A 25,827-nucleotide genomic window follows, 5' to 3' on the forward strand; every position below is an offset into this window, starting at 1 on the left:
GGCATGAGTGATGATTATAGAAAGTCCCAAATGTCCTGGAAACCGCCTACAAAGGCAGCTTTCTTCCTTTAATCCTGCAACTGGCAGAGGGCCCATGCCCACTGATGTCCACCCCTACTGACATCCATGCAGAGTCTATGCCTTCCATATCTGACTTGGGATGCTCCAAGGGCCTGATTTTTGAATTAATCTTTAAACAATTGTATGCGTTATTGAGGTTGGTCAAAGTAAGGACTTTGTACTTGAATGTTTTGACAGTGCTTGAGTGACAAAAATATATTTGCAGGCTAGTCATACTCTGCACATGGATAAATGTCAGGTTTTTCCTGAGAGAAAAAATAAAATTTTCTCTCAGCATCATTCAGGGGTTAAGAACAGACTGTACATATCACTCACGTGACTCCACTGAACTTTATACAGAGCGTCACTTTTCCTTCCTAAGGGACACAGAATATCCTTGAAACAGAGAGAAACATCTAAATGTGTTTGCTGTTCATCTTTCAGTGACTCTGTACAACTGCTCCTACGGACGAAGTGACTGCAGCCTGTGCCTTGCTGCCCCACCTGAGTACAGGTGTGTGTGGTGTGAGGAGGATGGCAAGCCCAGCAAGTGCCTCTATGAAAAGCTCTGTCGCGCTGCCCCCACCGACACGTGTCCTCCTCCAGAAATCACTGGTGTAAGATTGCTTTTTTCTCTCCCTACCAGCATAATATTTTTCAGGAGAAAGCAGCTGAGTGAGCTCATAGTGAAGGGCGGGTTTTTTTCCTTAAGCAAGCCTCTGAAATAGCTGAAAGGAAATAATGTCAGTAGTGATGTGTGTGAGAGATTTGTAAGGACTCAGAATAAGAGACTGAATGGATTCTTTGAGCCTCCTTGTTTTTCAAGCCTTGTCCTCGCTGTATCAGAAGCCAGGGTAGCAGTGCATGCTCAAAACATGGCATTTGATTCTTGCATTCTTAGCATGGATTTTTTTTTCTGTCAAAAAGTCCTTTCTACCTGAAATGAGTCTGTAAGAGACATTCACTGTTCCTGGAACTGCAAATACATAACAGGTTCTTTTACAGGCTAGACCTTAAATAGTATTTAATAAGGGAGCAGATTTTTTCTGTGTCACGAAGTGTTTTCCAGGTGTCAGTGATATTTTTCAGTCCACACCAGCATCAAATCCAAGGCTGTAGGAACTGAATGTCAGAAGTCAGAGAGGCCAAATGAGCACCTGACTGACTCTGCAGTTGGAGCATTCACTCAGGGTCAGGGAAGGTTGTTGTCCACTTTGGGTGGGTCAGCAGGCAAAGAAAGTCATAAATCCATATCCTTTCCAGAAACAAGCCTATGCTGCTTATATGGGCATAATTGTTGAGAAAAGAGTGATACATGCTTCCACTGGGCAAATCTAAATTGCTGCAGCAGTGGTATCGGTACTTAGAAACTCAGACACGCTGTTTGATGAGGACACATCCCAAGCCATCACAAAATGTGGTAACTGTGTGATACAGGTTGAGAGTTGTAGCAGGGATGTTTCACTCAGTAGGAACCGTGTCTGAAACCTGTGGCTCAAAGAGACACTGCATCCCTGGAGACTGTGCAGGTGGAGGTGCAATGTGCCTACTGGCAGACCTGCAGAACACTGAGGAAGGTTGGCCATGAGGGTACATCTGAGAAGAAACAGCTGTTAAACAGCTGAAGTCTGCCAAGGTAAATACCCTAGAAGATTGACAGAATGTGTGGAGAAGAATACTTGTGTAGTATCTGTGCCCATGATTTGAGAAAAAAAGGAAAAGGGAAATCTAAAAAAAAAGTGGTTTCACCTGGGATACTGTTTCTACATTATTGTGGACAAAAAAAAAAGATGTTAAAATATTTTAGGTTTTCAGGCCTTACATTAGCTTTAGATATGAACATAACATTTGGAAAGAGCTAGACAGACAGTTGAGTAATGTTTCAGCTGGTCTGTGTATGGGCTGCGTGCAGATGGAGAGCCAGTGGCTGGACAGCCAGCAGAGGCAGCCACATCGCTGTGCTCCGCTTGCCTAGACCTGAGGGACTGATTTTGATGGAGCAGGCATTGAAGTGCAACCTCACTCTTCTCAATGGCAAACTTGCAGGTCTCCAAAGCTGAAGACCTGAAAAGGTCTTGCTGAAGGTGCTCCAAGCATTGTGTAGGAAAGCAGGTTAGCCTCCAGCAAATATTCTGAACTGAAGTGTCTGTCAGGGCCATATTCCAGTCTGAGCACTCCACTGCAAGTACATGATCTTCTCTGTCCTCATTTTATTTGCAAATTACTTGGTTAGCATCAGCCCATGCTGCAGCACCCTACCACAAGATGCACTAAGGAAAATCAAGGGACTGGAGGAATTTTTGAAAACACGATGTGGGGCAACACTGCGTGTTAGGAAAGTGCACTGCTCTACTGTGAACCTAAAGGGATAAAATCACAACAACAAAATGCTGGAAAAGCTCTGTGGAAGGATTGTGAGAAGAGTGCAATGAATTTGCTTTTCACAATCACGGTACTTCAGTGGAGGAAGCAGACTTAAAATAGAATAAACACCAGGCAAGAGTTTTGTACATAACAGTCTGCCACAGGAGACATGAAATCTTCAGCTGTTGAATGCTAGTTCTGAGCTAACAGATGATTAATTAACATTAAAAAGTTGCATAGCTTGTTTTTTGTTTGTCCTACAAGAAACATCTGCATTTCAAATGTTGGTAAGTCAAAGTAGCTTTAAATAATATAGAAGAGTAACATAGTCACTGCAGTATTTAATTTTGCTTTTTTTTTTTTCCCTGTCCCTTATGCAAACAGATTGAGCCAAAAACTGGACCACTAAGTGGTGGAATTCTTTTGACCATAATGGGATCTAATTTGGGAATAAAGGCAGAAGATGTAAAAAATATAACAGTGGCAGACAAGGAATGTCTTTTTAAAGAGGAGTTCTACTCTGTTTCCACAAGGTAATTGATGGATGCTTTTCACAAGATTTTAGAAGAAAAAAGGAACCTCTGTGCATTTTCAAGAAAAGATTATCTTCTTGTGGTTACAAAAGGTTACCATTTGAAAAAATAACTATTGCTATGATATACATGCAATATTTCATAGTAACATGTCTTACTCTATTGTTATAGATTGTAATACAGCAACAAATTTACAATGGTGTACTACCATCCTGCTCCTGATTGAAGTTTTTTCCTTACTTGATTGAAAAGCTTTCATAAACTACTACTGCACATATATCAAGACTATTTGTTTTTAAATTAAAGGCATTCTACATGTGCATCTAGTTATTTAAACTTTGCTACATCTGAACCACAGTGAAGGCAAGCATACAAGATTTATGGGAAAGTAGGGAAAACAAGAGGAAGCTTCAATCTGCTTAGTCCAGCCACAGAGTTTCTTGCCTGGGGAGAGGGAGGGAGCCCAGAGCTTAGGTTAAGCTGTAGATGACTAAGTTTCATCTCAAAGCCAACAAGTCCATGGATGTTGAATTGCCTAAGCAGGTTGGTAGATGTTTTGTGGAATACTTGTCACACTCTTAAGCAGTGCCAAAAATTAAAACAGAATGCCTAAATTCTTCTAGGTAGGTATTTAGGTGTTTACTACAGATTATATCAAGCTTCTAATTTCAAGAGGGAAATACCCTTTTGATATTAGCTGATGGAAAGCATAGCAGGAAGGTTCAGTAGTAATATTAAGAGTAATGATGGATTTTTCTTTCATTTGCTTTTGAAAGCTGCAATTGAAACCTTGGCTTTCTTTTCCTTCCTAGAATTTAAATTGTAACACAGTAACTTTGCTAATTCTGTGGCATGTTTTGAAAGTGACTTTGAAGACACCTAAGTGATTTTTTTTAGATTTTGAAAAATATTTAACTTTAGTCAAGGCATGGATCAGGCATTTAGAAGCTTCCCAGGCCTCTAGGACTGAAGAAGGTAAAGAATAGCTGTTTCTTTCTCACTGCTTCCCAATTTTATTGCCGTCACTCCTGCATTTACATGTACTTCCAACCAGTCATCTTTCCCCACTCCCTATTTTCAGTGTTTGCAAAAGCTACACTGAATTGCGACATAGCCTTACAAGAATTTCCCCATCCTCTTGGCTTTTTCTAAAGCTTTTTGATATTTTTAAATACATGGAAAGGAGCCAAAACTGAGATGACTGGTTCCTTGTATCATAGCAACATTACTGGTTTCCTAAGTTCTGGCAATGTAGTAATGGGTGAGAACAAATGCAACTTGCATCATGTCACTTATCAACAAATTAGTGGGTTTTGAAGGATGTTCCTGGCTAGGGAAGCTTAAAAAAAGAAGTTGTCAAAATCTTCAGATAGCTGTCTTTAATTTTCTGTATTTATCTCCCTCTGTTTTTTTTTTTTATTACTACTATTACCTTCTTTTTATAAAATTAAATTTAAAAAAATAATTTAAAGTGCCTTGTCTTGCTCCCCTATCCTTCTTCAGTTAAAAGCTAGTCTTCTTAGGAGACAGTGGCTCCCATGCACAGCAAGATTTAAGATACTTAAGGGTGCTTTCTGGCTCTGTGGTGATTTAATTGTTGGCCTTGGAGAAGTCATTCTTTGTAGTTTTCCATTAGTAATGTGGGGGAAGGGAGGCAATGCCAGCGCTGGGAAGGGAGGGAACTTTTCCAATTAAAATCCCTGCTACGGTGTTTCCCCCACAGCCCCCGGCCCCGGCCCCCGACTGCTTTCCCTAGCCTGACATATGGTAAAAATTCCTCCAAAGGCACCATTTCCTGTTTCTGCCTGACATGAAGATACAACTTCCAAGAATACAGTGGAGAGATGATGAGGAACAGGCTCAGGCAGCCGTACACATGCCAGGACATGCAGGAATTCCAAGAATTTTGTCCATTTGCCAGTACCCAGGAAAAAAAGTCTGGAGTGATCTGCAGAAGGACTTGACAATCCTTTGTCCTAAACCAGGACAATAAGTCCTGATTTAAGTACATTATACCCAGTAATTTGGAGTCATTGAGGGATTTTTTGCTACTTCAGGTTTTTTTAAGAAGTCATGCACTGCTTAAAGAAGAAAAGCAATAATCCTGGAGGGAGAGAGACAGAAATGAGCAGTGATCATAGGGTGTGGCCTGTATGAAACTGAGCAGGCTATGAGCACTATATACCTCCTTATCTAACTGTATTATCAGCTCTCCATTAAGCATTTGTCCCAGTTTTCAAGTGTGTCAAATCCTTATTGCCCTTTCATGATATCATTCTGTGGTTTACCTGTTTGAAATAATAATTTAAACATCCTAGCTATCACTCAGCAGCAGTGTTAGTTCTAAGGCAGCATTCTTTTGGCCAGTGCTCCTTGACCTCTGATATTGCATGTGTTTTCTGTGAATTTATTTTCAGAGAACAGTAATTCTGAAGGAATTTTGATCATAGGTGTGAAAAGGTTTGAAGCTGAAAGGTAGCAAGATGCACAACAAAATTATCAGCAGTTAAAACACACAAAATTAAAAGACAGCTGATGGTCTGATGTTTGCATCAAGGAGGTGGGGGCTCTTTTGTGGATTTGGGTTTTTTTAACATCACAAAGTCCACAGTAAATCTTGTGTCAGGTTGCAGAGATTCAGCTTATGGGGCTGAATTTGAGTCTTCTGAGAAAGCACTTCTACTAACAGACTGCTGAAGTGGCTGTGTGCAGTGCTCAGGTTTCAGTTTTATCAGCCCTTGGATAGACAAGCAAACTGTTCCTGGGTGGTTTTGCTGGGAATCTGAGGCAGCAATGGATTACACAGCATAGGATAAAGCAAAGTTGGTGCTTCTGCTGGCAGCATGTGTGGTAGCTCACATACATTGCCCTGGTATTGCAGCTGTCACTTCTAACAGATAAGCTTGCATTCTTTCTTTTCAGGATTGTGTGTCAAGTTGGACCCATGAATGAACCACAGCAAGGTCAAATTGAAGTTAACATCAATGGAAAATTAGGTAGATCACCAAGTGAAGTGTTGTTTACATACCAGGTAAGTGCATTTTTTTCAGAGATCTGTTTTATACTTTGTGTATGACATAAGTTAAAGTTAAGCAGAATTGTTTGTGTTTGTTGTACTGTTTCATGTTGTACTGTTTTCAATAGCACTGCCATTGAAAAATATTAGAAAACACTTAATTCCAGCATTTCTATATACAAAAGGTAAACGAAAAATCAATTCTGATCAATAGATTAAGAGTTTCAAAATATGATTCTGTCATTTTCCATCTAAGTTAAAAAGATGTGGTAAAAAAGCAACTGGGATAAACTTATTCACTAGTGACATAATATCTCTGAAGTATCACTATTAAATAAAAAAGTCAGCACTGCAAAAAATTAGGTATTCTCTAGATACATGGTGCACTATTTTAATCATAGTATTTAGTCTAAGCAATTTTCTTAATTAGAAGAATGGATGCAGAGCAGCTGAAGAATAAGTAATGAAGGTACATTAATTTCTTTAATAATTTACTTCATTCAAAAGTATGGCATGCAGAGCCACAGACAGCGTGATGTGTGTTCATATTACTTATGTGCTTTGTTTTCAGTGTGACTATGAAAGAGAATTTCATTTCTGTGTTAATTGCTTTGCTCTGAACGTGGCCCTAGCTTATAGCTGGTCTAGCCTGTGGTTTTGGCAGCAAGTAGCTTTATCTGTAGCTATGAGGTCTTCAAATTTTATAAGATCATGTGATAGTTGAGAGGTTTAAATAATATCAGTCCCCATAATGATACTTAAAATTACACCTATAAAACTATAAAACATAACTTGTGTGCTAGGCTTTTATCTTCTCCCTTATTTAAACTTCTGTCTCATTAATTCTTGATGTCTTGTGAGAAGTAAAGGAACGAATTCAGCAGTGGAATAAGTTGAGAGTGACATTTAACTGAGAAGAGGATATTCTTGTTTTCACAAAACAGGCTAGAAGTGGGGTTTCTGTAATTTCCAAGCAAATACCTCCTCTCTCTGGTGACACTGCACTACCCTTGTTGCTTGAATATCTCATGTGTTCCTTTGTGGAAATGTAGGATATGATCTTAACCAGAGAACAATGGTATAATCTCCCATGTGTATGTTTGTGCTCTCTAGGACAGAGACTATGACAGTAAGACCTACATGAGGTTTTGACATGAATCTGTTGGGTGTGTTCTGCACCAGTTCTCCTATCCTTCTGTGTATAAAGATCTTCCCATGACTTTCATAGAAAACGCAAAGTTATTATGGAGTGGGTTGAAACTTGAACCACGTAGGCTTTGGAACCTGTCTTTGGACTTGTTTTGGTGTGATTCCCTCCTCAGCACATCTGAAAGGGACATAAGGAGCCATTGCTTTCGGCCACTTCAGGGAAAGATTCTTAATTGCCTGTCAGTGAGGTGCTGGGAGAAGTGGCTGTGCACGAGCATTACCTAGGTGGATGTCTGCCTGCAAGTCCAAGACTCTCTGTGTGTCAGTCTCTGTCTGCATTGAGATCACTGAAAAATCAGATGCCTAAGCCAACTGCTGATAAAGAGCATTTTTATTTACTGCAAGACTCTTTCCATGTGGACCCTTTTTACCATATGGAAAGCAATGACAAATAATACAATTCACACATTAAAATTGATGATATTGATTTCTAGTTTCATTTCCCTGAATTCCACAAGAAAATGAAGCCAACTTTGGACTGTAGGATTGAAGTTAGTATGGGGTGTCACACTGATGTGCACCTCTACAAGTGTGGCACAAATGCTTTGGCATGAGAACAGACAATCAGAGCAGACAATTGCATCAGTTAATGTTGACTTAAAAGCTGCAGTCTTGTTTCAATGCTTTTTTCAGACTTCTTTCAGCAGACATGCAAAATCTATGCTTTGTGTAAAACCTCTTCTACTCAGTATATACAAAGGAAAGAAAATAATCTTTCCAAGAGCCCCCCTAAAATAAATTTTCTCTCATGTATCCCTGTTTCTTTGGCACATGGGATGGATACCCTTCTGCTGGTCGCTATTATTGTTTTTACTGTGAGCTCTGACCACTTGAAGCAGAATAGTTTCATCTTTAACAGTGGCTGTTCTAAATGCAGTGTGTGGCATGACAGGGTAGAAGTGCACAAGGAGCCGCTGGAGATGCTCATCCTGGTGTGTCTGTGTATACCAGAGATATCACCATATACCCCACTGCCTCAGCCTCGTACACGTGATTAGTATCGGCCACCAAAAGCACTTATCAAGTAGATTGGGTATAAGAAAGAATTTTTTATATGGTGAGAGTGGTGAGTCATTAAAAGAGTTGCCCAGAAAAGCTGTATCTGCCCCATTATTGGAACTGTTCAAGCCAGGCTGGATGGGACTTGGAGCAACCTGATCTAGGGAAAAGTGTCCCTGTGCATGGCAGGGGTGTGGGACTAGGTGAGCATTGAAGGTCCCTTCCATTCTGAACCGTTCCATGATTCTATAAGTAGTACTGTTTGGCTTTTGTTGATACTCAGTCTGAACAATGTGATTTATTTTTAAAGGTGGATTGATGAGAATCAATAGTCAGAACAACTTGGGGCTCAGACTCATGCTTCTTTCCTGTCTGCCAGCACAGAGCATTTCAGAACTGACAAATGTGCAAGACCTTCATGAAATGGGTCAAAAATCCAGTTAAAAGATAAGCCATGGTTTCAATTTAAAATTATTTCTGAACAAAAATGCCTTGGTCCAGAAGTGTCTGTGCTGTACAGTAAATACTCTATTTGCTTCACAACAGGAGAAGAAAGCTTTATGTCTCCCTACCCATCACAATTTCATCTATCCAGCCTGAGTTCAGTTCAAGTACAGTCCCAATGAAATTAAATTCTGATAACCCAGTCATCCTCTGCTGACATTTCTATTGTTTCACTATAAGCAGGCTCAGGCAATAACCATTCTCCTGTTTAGTGAAATAGAAATGAACTTCTGCTAAATTTTAATATCCAGCTATGCAGTACATCTGGAGCACTGACAGCTTGGCTGGTCTCTGAGCAGGTGGAGCAGTAACATGGCTAAAGGCCAGTCCTGCTTTTTCATTTGTTGTTAACTTTATCTGATTTGCTTGTTGCTATGGCAGTGAGAAGCAGTCTCAAAGGAAGGAGTTAAGCTTTTCCAATGCTTATGGCCCAGATTTGCTGATCCCATACAAGCGCTGATTCTTTTCTCAGAACACCTCTTCTTTAGACTCAAGGCACCAGGACAAGAGCTTGTGGCTGGTTCTGGCACCTCCAGCATTTGCCGGAACAATTTTGTGACGTTTAGGCTGTGCAGGTTAAAATGACTTTTCAGAAAGCTCAAATAAATCTAAGATGGTGAAATTAGAGGTAGAACTTTGCAAGAGTGTAAAACATTTCTGAGGTGCTGAAGGTAGTTTAGGAACTGGCTTGGAAAAAATTACTTCTTGTAAACCAGGATGTCTATTTTCCTAAATGAGATTAATAACCAAAAAGAGGAAGAAGGGAGGATAAACTAGAGCCTGACCTCAAAACAAACATGAACATTCACCATACTGGAAGTTTGAATGTGAAATGAACAGCACAATTACATTTAACAAGTGCACTCTTCCACCCCCAAATGTGGCATCCATCCTCTGCTTTGCTTTGTGATGTTTGAAGCAATTGCACTGGAAGCTCTCACCTGATCAGTGCCTCAAGGCTTTTGTGGAGGGTTTCAGCTCACTCCTGGATTTTTCACCCTGAGTTGTTGCTTCAATTTTACATTCCTTTTACACTGTAGCTGGGGGCTTTGGGTGGGTTTTTTGTAGGGAAAATTACATGCTTGTTGCCATTATGATTGATGCTGATAAACCACACATCCACAGAAGTCTGGATCTGCTTCTGAGATTCTTATTTTATTCTCAAGTCTTGCAGTACATCTTCTTTGTGTGTCAGTCCACATGGGGGACAGGAGAGCTCCTGGATAGCTGAGAGTTTTAGTGAAGTTGGCCCTTATTCATGTGGCTATTATTAGTCTTAACCATCCTCTGAGACATGCATTTAAGTACATGTCCCACCATCCAGTACTCATGATTCTGCTCTAGAGCTGACAGTAAACACTGGATGCATGATTGTGCAGACTTTCCAGTCATGCATGCTCCCATTTCTTCATCAAACCTGTCAGAAGAGCTCTGTGGTGTTTTCAGAAAATCATGTGGTGTCTGCCTCATGACAAAAAGATGCTGCTTTCAGTCCAAAGAATAAGTTGTTTAACATACCAGCCCTTTGCTGAAGTGTCCCATCCACAGCAGCCAACACACAATGCACATTGCCAGGCAAATGCTCTGCCTGGGCACCTGGAGTGCCTGGAAGCGTTTGATCAGCTTACGTGCTGTAAAGTTTGGACAAAGCAGCCCCAGAAAGGCAGGACTCAGCTCCTCATCTCTCTGCTGTTGCAGGAACTGATTTGTGTTATGGTTGCTGTGATGAGGAGAGCTAGGGGGTCAGGTCAGCCACTGCGGTGAGCACCAGACTGCCAAGAATGCACAGTGGAAATTCTCCGCTTGAATATCCTGTGAGTGGGTGGCTTGTCTGAAAAAATAAGAAACAGGCTCCCTTGAGTCTGAGAAAGGAGGGAAGTTGAGGGGGAAAGAACAGATCCTAATGGCTTGAGTTCCCCACTCAGAGGTTTAATTTAGCTCCTGTGGTTACCTTTATAGTCCATGAAATGACATTTTGACCTCCAAGAAGCTGCCTGGTGTCTACAACACTTCATGGGCTATGCCTTTTATTTTTGTGTGCATAACATGCAAGAGTTGGCAGAATAATTTGGCTTTCAGTGTGAGGCAGATAATTTTGGTAAAAAATTACTTTTTCAAGAGCCAGAACTTACTGCAGCTGGAACCAGGATGAGGAGAGGGAAGGACTTGTGAAGGAAAGATGGCTGTGATAAAGGCACAGCAACAACATGGCCTGTATATTTGTGAAAATCTTATCCACATCTGTGTGCACTGTCATGAGGTCTTGGAAACAGCATCCCTGTTCTCTGCTTGTGTGGAAGCACAGGAGCCCATTCCTATTTGTGAAGAAGTGCATTTGCATCAAAGGCAGACCCCCAAATGGAGGTCAGTGCCTGCAGGAGCCAACAGAAGGGAGCTTAGGTGGCTTTGCCATTTGCTGCCCATCATGTCCGTTTGAACACCTCCATCTGTTGCTGGCTTCCCCTTGTGCTGCAGCTGGCATCTCTCAGCATCACGGGGCCACACTCTGACACCATCCTCTCTTCCCTTCCCAGTTGTGTCTCTGCTTGTGATCTGGCACCGTTGTGCTTTTTCCAGCATCCCCCTCTGAAGCATAGATTTCATGCCAAGGTTTCTGTGCATCTCTGTTAGGTTCCTCTCCTCTGTTGCTGTCCAACTGTTCTTGAATTTCGGGCCCCTCTTGTGATCCACCAATAGCTTCCTTGGTGGTTTTTTGTTTCTCTCTTTGATTCTCTACCTTAGTGAAGGATAAAGGGCAACCAGTTTTATCTCAGTGGTGCAGTTCATGGGCTAGAAGCTGCTTACCACAGATGGATACCATAGTAGACAGTATCCCTTATTTACAGAGTCATGTCCAGGAATTCTTCTGGGAAAGGAAACTTTGTATAGATGGTGTTGTGCTTGATGACAGACAAATGGAAAAGCAGAGAAATAGATAAAGAAGACATGCAGAACTTTGGTGATGCTCCATGGGTGTGCACTCCTCTTGTTCTTGGATGGTTTGTAAGGGACCAGAAGTGAGTTGGCTGGACATGACAGTGCAAACCAGGAAAGCTGCAGAGCAAACAAAACAAGTGAAGAAGAACATGAATCTGTTTGGAAAATCCAATCTCAGATGCAAGATGGGTGAGCAAAAAAGAGGCTGGGGGAATGGTTCTCTTTTACACCTCTATATTTTTAATTGCAAAGAAAATTGTGAAAAACCAGGAAACAAAAAAAAAAAAAAAAAAAAAAAGGAAAGAAAAGAAAAAAGGAATAAACCCATTGCTAGCTAGGTAAAAGATGGGCTTTGATTTGACACCAGCAGACCACAGAGATCTAAAATGCTAGGAGCTCTCTTAGAGAATTTTCAGACTACAAACAGTATTTTTTTACTAAAAAAGAAGTAAAAAAAATCTGAAGAAATAAGATATCACCTTCCTAACTCTGCAAAAAGACTAATTGCTACTCATAAAATATTAAAGATTTGAAAGTTCATTGTAGATTAATAAACAGGATAAAAAATGTAAGAGCTAAATGTGAATGCTCAGAGCATCTACAGTAGCTGTGTAAGAGCAGCAGCCATGTACACTGCTAATAAGCAAGTTCATGTCTAAATGTGATTATAAGTGGAACAGACATGGAGATAATTTACCCTCTAGCATACAGAAAGCATGAAACTACAATGAAAAATACACAGCATTTCGGTGAACAGATTTTTAAGAAAGGGGCAAAAGATAAAAACAAAGCAAGCAAAAAAGAGATTTCTGGCTGTGATGAAAAATACAGGACACTGGGAAATGGCCTGAACGTGAAGTCACAGATATACTTGGGCCAGCTGGAGCCTTTTTGTCAATATTTTTCTTTGGGTTTTTTTCCAGTACTTCTGTGCTGATGAAGCAAGGATAAGACAGTGGCACACAGGAATCTAAATGCCACATTTGCATTGGTATTACAAGGAGGAAATATGAATTTGCTACTAAACATGCTGTCATTATTTGAACATTAGGTACCAAATGCAATGTACAAATGTTGTCTCACTGCTTGGAGCAGATAACCACTGCTTTTAGGTAAACCATAGCAACAGGATGGGTACTAACCACAGGTGTAAAAGCACAAGAGATAACCTATTTATAGCACTTTTATCCTTCCAATAAGGAAAATAGCCTTGTGGTTATCAAAGCATTGGGAAAACTACTTATCAGTTCAGTAATACTTACACAGCATTCTGATACAAGATGGAAAAGTTGGGTTGCAGGTGGACTTTGAGATCTTGAACTCAACATCTAGGTATGACTTAAGGAAGATTTATGTGTAAAGTACTCAAATTTCCCTTTGCAAGCAGGCTACATTCTGATTGGACCTACAAGCAAGAAATCCTATTTAGATCAAATAATTTTTTGGGGAGAAATCATGCAGTAGGGAGCAAGTTACACCTGGTGATTGAAGATCACTCCAAACTGTACTATTGTATTGAATTTTATTCTGGACAGCATAGCTGTGGATTTGCACAGGTTTTATCAAAACTGCAAATCCACTTTCTGCAAACACAGGGCATGATCGTGAGAACGAAAGGCACTGGGGAGTCCTGGTGGCACTAAGTCCCTCTGCTGGGAAATGGCTTTCCAGACTCTTCAAAAACCAGGCCACTGAACAGCTGACAGACATTGGAACAGGCTTTTTCAAGCTAAACTATCAAAAAGCCCTCATAACAAGGTAGCCTGTTATTGCAGAAAATATTTATGCTCAAGCATTAAACTACCTGGAAGACATGAACAGTATTTTCCTGGTGACAAAAGAAGTATAGATCTGAAAAAACATTCCTCCATTTCAAGCAAAATAATAGAAAAACTGAAATATGTTTGAATTATTTTCTACACTTCAAGGAATTATAAAACAAAGGTTAAATTATCATTTGCAGGGTTGTTTAAATTTTACTGTGTCCATGAGAAATGAAGTATTGCCAAGTCCTCACAAAGGCTGATGTTTTCCAGAGGAATTATTGCAGGACTGCTACAAATTCCATACAGGACACATTATCAAATGTTCTGTTTAACATCATAATTGCACTGAGCACTGCAGTGTGATGTTACAGTGATGTTATAGAAAGTGTGAGTTCCCCCGGGTGCCTTCTGACAGAGCCAACAAAGATCTCAAGGTGCAGAGGGCTGAAAAAGAAAGGGAGGTATTTATCATGACAGCAGGTGTACTTCTGATTCAGAGACTGAAATGACAAAAGGGCAGAAAGAAGGAGAGAAGAAATCCTTGAGGGGATTTGGAAAAAAATAGCATCACTGATACTGCAGCACTTGGGGTTGGAGGCTTATCAGTCCCATTTGTAACAGTTGAACATTCGGGTTGAGTTCAGTTTAAAGGGCTCTTGGTAAAAGCAGCATTTTTATTATCCCTCAAAGAAGGCTTGCACAGACGGATTTACTGTCTGCCCCTTGTCTTCCTCTGCAAGGAGAAGGAATCTCCTGTAGGACTTTGGTAGCAACATAGAGCTGTGGGTCAGGTGCAGCTTTGCCAGGCTGCATGAGATAAGACTCTGTAAGATTAGACGTGGCACCTTGCAAGGGCCCGTGTGTGTCTGTCTGACTGCTGAACCATGGGAAGGGGCTGCCTTCTCCTTAGGTAACACAGTTCTTGTTGAAGTCTAGGATCACCACTGATGGCACTTCTTCAAATTAACTTGGCATTCAGTAAAGTATCATTCTCCTCCTGATCCTATCTACCTAATTGCATTTTTGAAAAATGCTTTCTGGTTGAGCATTTGCATGACCCTACTTTTTCCTTTATTGGTACTCCTAAGAAGACTGCCAGGTGGGCTGATGGAGCTTTGTTCTTTGAGCCATCCATGAATATTTTAGAGGAGCAATAAAACTTATTCATAGCACGTTGGTTTTGCAATAAAATTATTATTAAAATTGTTAAAATTCTTGATAATTTATTTCAGCTGCTTATTTGTTCTGGCATGTCCTTAGGAGGAAGGGAAAGAGGGGAAATATGAAACAGAAAATAGCAAGTTAAAATTAATCAAATAATATTCCCTCCAAGTTTATAGTAACAAAGTGTTAGCAGTCATGCTGAAGAATTTCTCTGCACACAAAGCATCATTCAGCTTCTCCTTATTAGATAATCCTTATGAAGCGTCCACATTATTTATTCTCTTGAGAGCTCCTGGTACTTGCAGAATTACTTTAAATGTGTTAAATATGAATATTTTGAATTAAGTGCTTTTAAAATTGTCCTTTGAGGGACAGCTGCAAGATCAGCAATTAAAGACAAAATAAGGGTTAGCCATAACCATTCCACTTCCTCTTTGGCTGCTCTCTGTGTTAGTTCCCAGAGTGGTCCTTGGCCCCAGTTTTCCATTCAGCCTGAAGTGCAACTGAGATGTGTGTGCACAATGGATGCATGAGGGGTGGGTGGTGAGTTCTCCTGTCTGGCGTAGCTGAGTTTTCAGTTCCAAGAGGTGGAGTTGACGCCCTTCTAAGAAAAAAGAAAAAAAAAAAAACAGTTTCTGTGGAAAACAGAACAGATACTTCTTTCATTTCCCCCTTAGAGCTGTGTTTTTCAGAGATAACTTTGCTAGCTGGTTACCTCTACATCCCTATTCCTAGGGAGATAAATGCAGGCAGCCACTTACAGGTCCTTCAAAGACAATGATGCTGAGTGCTTTGACTTCAGATTTGTGGCTCAGTCTGCATTTACTGATTGTTGGCAACAGGGACTGCTGAGCCCTGCCTAAGGGACCCATCAGATAACCCAACAGAACTGAAGCTCCCACTTTTGCTAAGAGAAAGGAATATGGCTGTCCATTGAAGTTTCTAGCAAGCTTCCTTTCATTTGTTATGCTGAGGTAACAGAGAATAGTGTGTGTGATGATTCAGAAACCCTTTTTTTCTTTCTTTGTTTCCTTTGTCTATGTTTAAAGGCTTGCTTTTAGTGGTTTCTTGTTAATTTTCTTTTTAAGCTTGTCCTTGGAGCCTAACCTTCCTCCTCCTACCTGGAGGTAGTATTTAGGGAAAAGGCTACAAATTTTAAAGAGATTTTTTTCAGAGGTCCATAGAGAAAGAATTTGCCTATACTGCTTTTTTAGTGGTTCTTGAGGAAAACATTAATCTGAAAGCTATCCTAAGCATGCTATGCAAATAATAATTCCTGTGGAAAACACAGAAGTCCAGCATGGTTAACAATTTATAGCAATTAGGATTTAATTTGAACTTAATAAAAGGTATGGTTTTCTGTCCATGTGGTAAGGTTATGCTTAAAGTATTTGACCCATTTTTATAAACTATGTTTTTATTAACTGTGTATTTCATATACAGTTCTAATTGTAATCTTTTTAGCAACAAAATTCTGTTATAAAGAAGCACAAATGAGTTTTTTCCTATAAAGTGCATATCTAGACTTATTCTAATTTAAACTTCAAATGTTATTTTTAAAACTGACCCCCTAAAATTTCTTATTTACCCTGGTGAGTCTTGTTTCAATCTTGCTTCAATCAGCAAGCAATTAAATCCAAATATGAGGATGCACACACAGGGTTATATAGACCTAAATGAGCTTTTAAAATGCTTTAAAATTACTTTGAGTGACTTCCCTATATAAAATCTTGTAACCTGAGTGATGTATTAAATTAAAGCTAAATCAAAGGGTAGTGCATGAGAGCAGTCATATGCTCACTCTTGAGGAGTGAAGGGTTTACAAACAGATTTCTCTCGGGGAAGAAAAGCAATTGACACCCAATTAGTTAAAGCATATTCCTAAAGCTCAGTGACTCGAGAGCAAATTATGGTTGTCATTGTGGATTTGTGAAGTGTGCTGAACCATGATGCATTCCTTCAGAGGGAACTTGCTTAGACATGAAAGTATAAAAAAAGCAGAGCACGTAAGGGTTCTATGTGCTGCTATAATATCTGAGCTTCAATAAAACAAATTTGTAAAGTAACCATGAAGTCAGTTGGATGCAGTTTTATGGATTCCTGCTGCTTGTTAAAAACCTGTTGATGACTCACCGAGCTTTGAACTGAAATGCAATATTTCAGTCCCTTTCTCCCTGCAATTGGTGTGCCCTTGGCTTTGTAGCTGTAAGCTGTCACAGAAATGGTCTGTGCCTGAGCAAAGCTATGTGAGAGAAGGGGTTTGCTGCATGACTAGGAAGAGGTGGGCGTGTTGCTCTCTGTCTCTGAGAAGGGCTTTTCCTCCTTCAAGTGGAACATCAGTGCTGTGTGATAGTGAACAAGGAAACCCTCATCAGCAAGGGCTGTTTTCAAACTTCATTCCTCTTTCTTTATATGCATGTCCTTCCTATGAAATAGCCCCATGCCTGGACTTTATTATCAGTCAACTATTTTTGCAAGATTATGCAAGAGGAGAACAGCTGTCATTTACAAATATACATGAGTCTGGCAAATAAGCTTATTACTTTTTTCAACTCATTTAAGAAAAGCCTGTTTTAGCATGGTGAAGCAGTACCGCTGTACATCAGAAAAGGCATCACCTATTCACAGCCTCCCTTAAGGTCTTGATCTAGTATGCTTCAGCAAACACAGGATCAGGTTCTCTTATAGCAATGCCACAGCCTAATGCACCAGCCACACGCTTAGACCTGACATCCTGTATCTGTGTGTAACACCAGGGCAGCTGCCTGCCCAGGACATGGTGCTGCCATCCCAGGGGTCAGTGGTGCCAGCCCAGGGCATAGTGCTGCCAGCTCAGGACACGGTGCTGCCTGCTCAGGGCATGGTGCTGCCTGCCCAGGGCTCAGTGGTGCCTGCCCAGGGCATAGTGCTGCCTGCCCAGGGCTCAGTGGTGCCTGCCCAGGGCACAGTGCTGCCTGCCCAGGGCACAGTGCGGCCTGCCCAGGGCATAGTGCTACCTGCCCAGGGCTCAGTGGTGCCTGCCCAGGGCATAGTGCTACCTGCCCAGGGCTCAGTGGTGCCTGCCCAGGGCTCAGTGGTGCCTGCCCAGGGCATAGTGCTACCTGCCCAGGGCTCAGTGGGGCCTGCCCAGGGCTCAGTGGGGCCTGCAGACACAGCAGCTGTGGCCCCTGGGCACGGGGGCTGTGGCACGTCTGCAGGCGTGGTGAGCCGTGGGGTCAGCAGGCAGTGGCACCCAGAGCCAGCTGGAGGCCACATCACGCGGCCTGCTAGGCTTCCATCATCCTCTTGATTCAGCAGCTTCAGTGTGGTCCTGAATAAGGATGCTTTTCTCAACTGGAAGCAGAAACAACTTAGTGACAAAGTAATTAAATCATGCTGCTCATGAAAAGCCCTTACTGTTAATTTATGGTATTTCTTGGAGCTCCCAGAATACAATCATTGACTATATTGAGAACAAAAGGAGGGAACTTGTTGAGGAATTTAAATATAAAACAAATTTTGTAACAATCTGAAGTGTGTCTGCTCGATTTAATTGGTTTTAAGGAACCCACTCCAAGGTTCTAAGTACATTAAGAGAATTTGAGCATTTTCTGATTTTCTTTCTTTGCGAGTTTATTGCCTAAGAATAGGCACACAGTTTTACCACAGTTATTGAGAGCCTTATGAGATAAAGGGAATCTTTATATTCTTTCTGTGTAGTGCAAGTTTTGAAAACCTTTTTCTTTGTCTCCTGTAGCTGACACAGAATATAGGAAAGGGTAAGGAAAGATGAAGATAGACTCAGCCATAAAGAAGAAAGAAATCTTAAAATAAGTATGAAACCAGGAAATCAAACAGGGAGCTCTCACAAACTTAATGGCTGCTAACTCTACATTTTGTGATAGGGAATTGAAACTTGTATAAAGTCTCATAAAATACAGTAAAGAAAAAAAGTGCGTTCACATTATCTGTTATTATTTCAACATGAATAGTAAAAGATTTTGTTTTATTTTAGAATATTTGTCTGTCATTGCTCCAATTTTATTATTTTTCAGGTAGTGATATTAAACTCATATTACCTAACTGGTATAAATTTTATTTTAATTTTCTCACTTAGTTTGACCATCTTCTCTTTGCAGGAACCTCATCCTTCTCAAATAAGGCCTGAAAGTGGTCCACAAGCAGGTGGAACCAGACTTACCATCTCTGGTATAAATCTGGCCACTGGTTCCAAGAAGGATGTTCAAGTTACAGTCGGTAGCCAGCCTTGCAATGTGTACGTAAGCCAAGTAACTATACAGAGCTGTGTCCTAAAAAAGCACCAACCTTTTCTGCCCTTTATAAATTAAACAAGTCCTTTGTCTATATCTTTGTGACTCCTCCCATGCAATGGTGGTCTGCATGTAACACTCAGACAGAAACTCACTCAGAGGCTTCAGCGGAAGGAGCAGCTATAAAAACACCTTAAGTGGGAGAATTTAGATGTCCAAAAATTTCTCCACTTTTGGCTTTCTCTGCTAGACTGGCTGCTTCAAACCCACCCATGCTTTCACTCAGCATGTCCACAGTGGTTTTGTATAAAATACTAATTGTTTAGTCTCCCCCATGGTTTGTTCTGCTCCCTTCTTTTTCCTTTTATTAATTGTTGCCCTTGTCTTTTCCCAGAAAAAAGGAAGGACACTAAGTGTGCTGACATTGCATTGTTCCTGTGTTTGTACACTGTTCATTGTTACATCCTATATCTCTTTTGTTAAAAAGCTTATGTGCTCTAATGGAAGTGTTATCTCCTCTCATAACTACTGTACCCAGCAAAAATAGAGCCCTGGTATTTTTGTTATGGAGTATACAGTAAAAGAATACAAAACTCCGTAGTCTTAGTAACAGAAGATGTTTCCTCTTCTTTTTCTTCTTCAATCTAGTACTGAATTTGGAGACGACATTGTCTGCATTACAGGACGTAACAACAAGGTTGAACCTGTTCCAGTCACAATGAACTATGGGAGCACAAGAATTACTGTCCCACAGGTGTTTACATACAGTGAGAATCCTACTGTCACCAAATTCCTGCCAGTCAACAGCTTCAGCAGGTAATGAAATGTTTGTCATAACTTTCTTCACAACTGGCTTAAAATATGTGTAACAGGTAATAAAAATATTAAATATAGAATTGTTTGGAATACACTCCTATACTGTATCAATGCACACATTCAGGAATGTATGGCTTGTGGTCTTAACTGCAATTGATGTTTGAAAGTATTCGGTATACTTCCTAATTTTTATCCCTTTTCAAAAGTCAATGTAAAAAGTGTAACATCATGACCTAACAAACAGAACATTAAAAATAAATTTGGCTGTGACTTCTCTTGGAGATATTAGTACCTGTCTTCTCGAATACAGAGTGTAAAATAGGATTTGGTTGTAATGTTTCCTTTTCGTTTTTGGTTGGGTGACTTTGGGACCTGGAATTTTTCTTTGGTAGATCAATATTGATTTACCCCATGGAATTCAAATGATTTTTTTTTTCTTCTATATCAACTAAAGCCTATTTTTATGTATTGCTTTGAGGTTTACTATCCCTCTAAATCCATGTCACTTCAATGACTTTAATTCCCACTGACAAATTCTTCTTCTTATGTGAATGTATTATTTTTTAAACAATGTGCTGCAAATAAAAGGGAATACAGAAGCCAGGTCCCTACAGACCTGTGGAAAATATACTCTCAGCTCTTTGTCTGTATGTGCATATTGTAGGCAGAGTGATTTTAATAGTATCATTGGAGAAGTAACGCACACAAATATCGGCATCAATGTACAGCCAAAAATCCTGGCAAAGCAATTTGTTCTTTTTTCAATTATGCTTTTTTAAATAGAGTTTTAAGTTGAAATTGATCTTTTAAATGCTTTTGTCATCAATAGGTTTAACAGAAGTCCTTTTTGTAGGACATCTAATTGTCATATAGGCATAACATAGGGTTTTTTTCAGTGGAAGCAATAGCAGTGCAGGATGAAGCAGTGGATAGCTGTGGTAGTCTGCCAGTGACTTGACTTCTTTTTTAATTCTGCCTTGCAGTGGAGGGAGAAATATTACAGTAACTGGAACTGGTTTTGAGCTCATCCAGTCTTTCTCATTGGTGATATATGCAGAGCGTCCAGAAGCAGGGAGGATGAATCAGAAAAAGGTATTTTACTTTCTTTTCCCCCAAAGGCATAACACTGCATGTACAACATATAATCTGTTCAAAAACTACATATGAACTTTCCCACTGGACTCCACTGGGCTTGGACTGAAATAAGGTTTGAACAGATTTCTGAGTCTGTTCAGGATGTTCCTGTGGAAAGTCTCGACTTTCCTACCATCTTGCCTTACATTAATTTGTACTTAGCAATATTCTGCTTTAAAATTCATTTCATTCAATATAGATAAGGATAAAAGATGTATTTCAGAATTTGAAACTGTTTGTTTTTTCTTTATCTTTCTTCTTCTTCTCCCCATGCAGCCATTAGCAGTTTGCCTGAAGCAGGATCTAAGTCTAGACAATGCAGAACACTCAGCTTTGCACAGTGTCTTTTCTTTCCTGACATCTCAATGAACCAAGTCTTCTTTTCTTTTTTTTTTTTTTTCATGCATATTCCACCTGCAACAGGCCACAAAAAATTGTGGAAAATAGCATTAAAAAAAACTCCTTCTTGCATCTTCTGTTAAGAGGAACTGACATTGCCAATAGTATCGATTTCCCCCTCTTCTAGTGAAGATCACAATTTATTTGATTTAGACCTAAAAGTGATCTTCCAGTAAGAACATTATAAGACTCTTGCTAAGGCTGGCTCTTCAGTGTAAGACTGTCTTGTGATCCATAAAGGGTTTGTAATGAGCATGTTTTGTATTATATGCATGACTCAACTTTTAGAGTATGCCAAAGCCAGCTGGATTGGGATACATTAGAACCCTATCCCTAAAGATTTTTAGGAGGAAAACTGACTACATTTTTAGGCCATAAACTTCAAAAGATAATTATCTTGATAATCTTGACTCCCAGGACAACCTAAAAGTCTATTTAGCATTCTTGACAGTGTTTATCAACATTTCTTGCACCTCCTCTTATGTATACTCAACCTGTTAGCTTGAGTCAGCATTACCTATAGCACACATTCTTCTTTAAGACTTTGCAGACTGCTCAGCTTTTCTAATGTTTTCGTTTGCTTTTACTTACATGAGAATATCAGAAATGTTGGGGAGAAGCTATCTAGTTGCATTGAGTTATGAAGTGATAAACAGAGGTGGTGATAGAATAAATATTGAGGGTTCCTATTAGTGTTGTTACCTGTGGTCGATGTTACTGAATGACTGAATGTGTCAGGGTAAAAACATTTGTTGAATTGGGGATGGAGAATGGGTGAACTGAGTTGTTACCTTGAGTAGTTAAGTAACAACTGTTGAATTTTATTCCAAAATTTCACTTAATGATTGTATTGAGATCCAGTGAGGTATCATATGGTGTAAGCAGAAAATAATCCACCCAAGCTACTCAAAGGTACAGAAGATGATCAGGATTAAGGGTGGCATGTTAACTTCCTAATCTAAGAGGAATTTGATGGTATCAGTCCAGTGGTAAAGAACCATACAAATTGGAGGCAATGGAAACTGACCCATAGCCCAAGCTTCTTCTGCAGGCAACTGCTGGAATATAGTGATTTGATGATTTATTGCCATCAAATTTATTTCTTTTTTTTTTTTTTTTTAATACTTGTACTATGGTATTTTTGCTGTTTGGAGAGGATATAAATTCAGCAGTTTATTTCTATGGTCTAAAGTTATCAACAGTTAGGTACAGAAAGGAATCATACTCTAAAATGCGCATGTTCTTCTTCTTGTCTTGTTTCTTACAGTTTTATGGAAAGGTTGTTACAAGACTTAATGAAACCACGGTGGTTTTTTCTTCCCCACCAATACTGGAAGACCCAGAAAACTATAACATTACCACTGTTATTCTAATGGATCATTATAAATTGGTTGTAAAAAATGAGAGCCACTCCTTTGCCTATGTTGCAGACCCAACTTTTGAAAACTTCACAGATGGCATCAAAAAACAAGTCAACAAACTTATTAATGCAAAGGTAACTTGTCAAAAATTGGTGCTTGCTCATTTTGTCCTTGAAGCATGTATGGAATTTTTCTTTCTTTTTTCTCAAAGCCTTAAGAAATGTTTAATGCCATACCCCAAATTCTTGGTAGAGTCCTTTATCTCTGCTAGATGATGAACATTGGCAGCTCCCCTTTCCTCGTCACACCCTTTCTCAGAAAGAGTTCCTATCTTTTTTAGCTGTTCTGTGGGTTTGCCGAGGATGCCCCCTCCTGCTGAGTCTGGCATTTGCATTTGGAAATGCCCTCCCCAACAGACGTCCCGGGAACTGGAAGGGGCATCTCATCTCACACCAGGAAGGAAGGGAGGGAAATCACATCATTCCCAACCACTCTGCTGTTCTGTAGGCTGCAGTGCAAATCATATCTGCTGCTGAAAGGGATCCAAATGGAAAGTTGCAATTCAGGATTTCTTGTCCCCCAAGACTTTGTGATGATAACTCAGCCTTTTATTTTCTGTCTAGGGCAGTAACCTGAACAAAGCCATGACAATTGATGAGGCCCAAGCTTTTGTGGGTGATGAGCCTTGCAATATAAAAACTCTGACTGAAACGGACTTATATTGTGAGCCACCAGAAGTACAGCCTCAGCCAAAGAAACGGCAGAAGAGAGATACCATCAATAACCTTCCTGAATTCATTGTACGTTACCTTTTCTGTGGAATTTAGTTTCATGTATCAATAACACTGTCACAGTGCCTCTTGGCTGAAGTAATTTGTTCTCCAAAGATGTTGTAGTACTGTGAAGAAACTCTTTGCAGTTCTTTCTTCCTCCAGCTTCTGCCTACTTCATAAAAGATGTCACATGAAAAGAGCAGTCTCAAGGATGCCAAATACCTTTATTATATAGAAATATAGAACTCTAGCCAGACAGATGGGATTTTCTTCCTCAGCTGAGCAAAATTAAATTACTTCATGGAATAAAGTGCTAGTGACCCAAAGTCAGTTTAAAATATTCCAAAGTAATTCCTTTATTTGGAAGTTTGAGCTAGAAATTCACTTGTGAAAATTACTAAGAATTTAGAGTGCAACTGAGAAGTGGACCACCTTACATTTGCACTTGTTGAGACAAGACAAAATGTCTGTTTTTATCCAATTAGGTAAAATTTGGACTCCGGGAATGGATCCTTGGAAGGGTGGAATATGATAACCGTGTGACTGATATCCCACTGAATCTAATTTTGCCACTGGTACTTATTCCTATGATAGTAATCATCGGCATTTCTATCATCTGCTACAGGTAAGTTTTTCTAATTAGGTGCTTTTGTTTTCCTAAAGCTTTCAAGGTACTACCTCATTGTTTTCAGCTCAGTCTACAGAAACTATCTTCATCTTTTTTATGAGCTACAGAGTTTAGAAAAGGAGTTACAGCTGGAAATATGTATGAGCACCAATTTATTCCTCTCACGCCTGCCAAATTCCTTGGTGTCAGTCAGCCCAGTCCCTCCTTTATATATAAACACAATTGGTCCCAGGCTTCCCAAGTAAACAACTGCAGACTGAGTTGCACACATACCCTTTTGAAATGGCAGCTAAAATGGCATTTGTGGAGGAGAAAACTGATGGATAACTTATTCTGTATAAATACCCATGAACATTTATGCTGCCTCAGTCAGCACTGTAGGTTTGAGCTGGATGGTTTTACCACGGAGTTGGTTTTGTTTTTCCAGCTAAATAACTCACGCACAAACTTCATTATTAATGTCGGAATTCATGCTTCATAAAGGGCCAGAATATATGTCTGTATTTCACTACTTATTCCAACTTTAAGGTTAGTAATGAGGGCCTCATACTGTCCCTCAGGAAGGGGTGGATTTCACTCTTATAGTACATATCAGTACAGCTGAAGCATGTGCTGTACAGTTCTTGTGAGCCTCCATCAAACCTTCTGAGTTTGAAACCAGACGCTGTCCTGGGTGGCTTAGAGCCAGTACAGGACATGTTGCAAGCAATCCTTGCTCAAACTGACTTCCTGTACTTGATATATGATTGAAAGCATTTGTAGCTACTTCTTACTGGATTTTAAATTACTGGCCCAAGTGTGCTTTGAAGCAACCAGCCCATGAGAGTGCCAAGTCGCTTTACATGGAATGAAGATTTTGGCCACTGTTGCTGTTTTTCTCCTCCATTCTCTTTCTGCTGTATTTTAAAAAAATCAAAGCCATGAGAATTTCTTCCATTCCTTGGGCTTCCCTCTTAGAGCTGTTGCAAATTATTTACTTTTGCATTTTGTAACTTTTTTTCATTCTTACCTCTGTTCCATAAAGACGCAAGAGCCAACAAGCAGAACGAGAGTATGAAAAAATTAAATCCCAACTTGAAGGCCTGGAGGAGAGTGTCAGAGACCGGTGCAAGAAGGAGTTCACAGGTATTACAGATATTTTCACTGCCGTGGGTCCTCTTCAGCAATCAAGACATGCTGGAGGAATGGTGCTAGCTCACTAAAACTGTCTTCTGGGAAGAAATAATCAATACATCTTAGTAGTCTTCATTACTGGCATTGACATAGAGCAGGTATTTTGCTGTTATGTATGAGAGAAGTAGATAAAATAAAATAGGTAGCTGAGGTTATTAAAATAAATTGATTATTTTAGTCTAAAGGAAGAACAGTTAAAAATTGGGAGTAGAAACTAACTGAGATTGGGCTTACTTATAGTTATTAATATGATTGGCCATTAACACAAAGATAAGAATGTTTTATAGTGACTAACGGTGCACTTAATATTTAGCACAATGACTGTGTGTGCAATGTATGCACATTAAAAACTGTTTTCAGGCTGCAAAATTTATTTGCAGCCATCAGCATACAAAGGGATAATTTGGTAAGCTCACAGGAAAAAAATAGCATTTTACCCTGTTCACCATGGGAAAATCTTAAGCTTGATTAGAGGAGCTAGCTAATTGTTCTGTGTAAATGTAGAGGCATCATCCCAAGGAAGGCAGCAGGATGTGTGAAGGCTCAGCATTTTACATGTTGGACTACTCATCACAAAGCTTAAATTAGGCATCTGAGTGCAAACTTTGCAAATATTGGCCTAAATGATTACCATGAAATGTCATCTCATTATCTGAATTATACTTGCTGTTGGATCATGTTGAAATAATCTCTATTAAAAAAATAGACAGTGGCTAAAAAGCAAGATTGAATAAAACTGCA

The 25,827-nt window shown here is 39.8% G+C and overlaps 1 protein-coding gene across 3 annotated transcripts in view; it reads left to right on the forward strand.

Annotated features, from left to right (window-relative positions):
• Nucleotides 1–25,827, forward strand: part of PLXNB2 (plexin B2) — a 250,639-nt gene that overhangs the window by 198,705 nt on the left and 26,107 nt on the right. For all 3 annotated transcript variants that reach the window (XM_064702756.1, XM_064702755.1, XM_064702757.1), the window contains exons 16-25: nt 505–677; nt 2,809–2,957; nt 5,880–5,988; nt 18,671–18,807; nt 19,451–19,618; nt 20,602–20,710; nt 22,419–22,646; nt 23,136–23,312; nt 23,771–23,910; nt 24,938–25,038. In XM_064702756.1, the coding sequence (XP_064558826.1) occupies nt 505–677; nt 2,809–2,957; nt 5,880–5,988; nt 18,671–18,807; nt 19,451–19,618; nt 20,602–20,710; nt 22,419–22,646; nt 23,136–23,312; nt 23,771–23,910; nt 24,938–25,038 (1,491 nt within the window). The remainder of the gene's footprint in view (nt 1–504; nt 678–2,808; nt 2,958–5,879; nt 5,989–18,670; nt 18,808–19,450; nt 19,619–20,601; nt 20,711–22,418; nt 22,647–23,135; nt 23,313–23,770; nt 23,911–24,937; nt 25,039–25,827) is intronic.

The sequence above is a fragment of the Zonotrichia leucophrys genome, chromosome 1A (genome assembly GCF_028769735.1).
Source record: "Zonotrichia leucophrys gambelii isolate GWCS_2022_RI chromosome 1A, RI_Zleu_2.0, whole genome shotgun sequence".
NCBI classification, from domain to species: Eukaryota; Metazoa; Chordata; class Aves; order Passeriformes; family Passerellidae; genus Zonotrichia; species Zonotrichia leucophrys.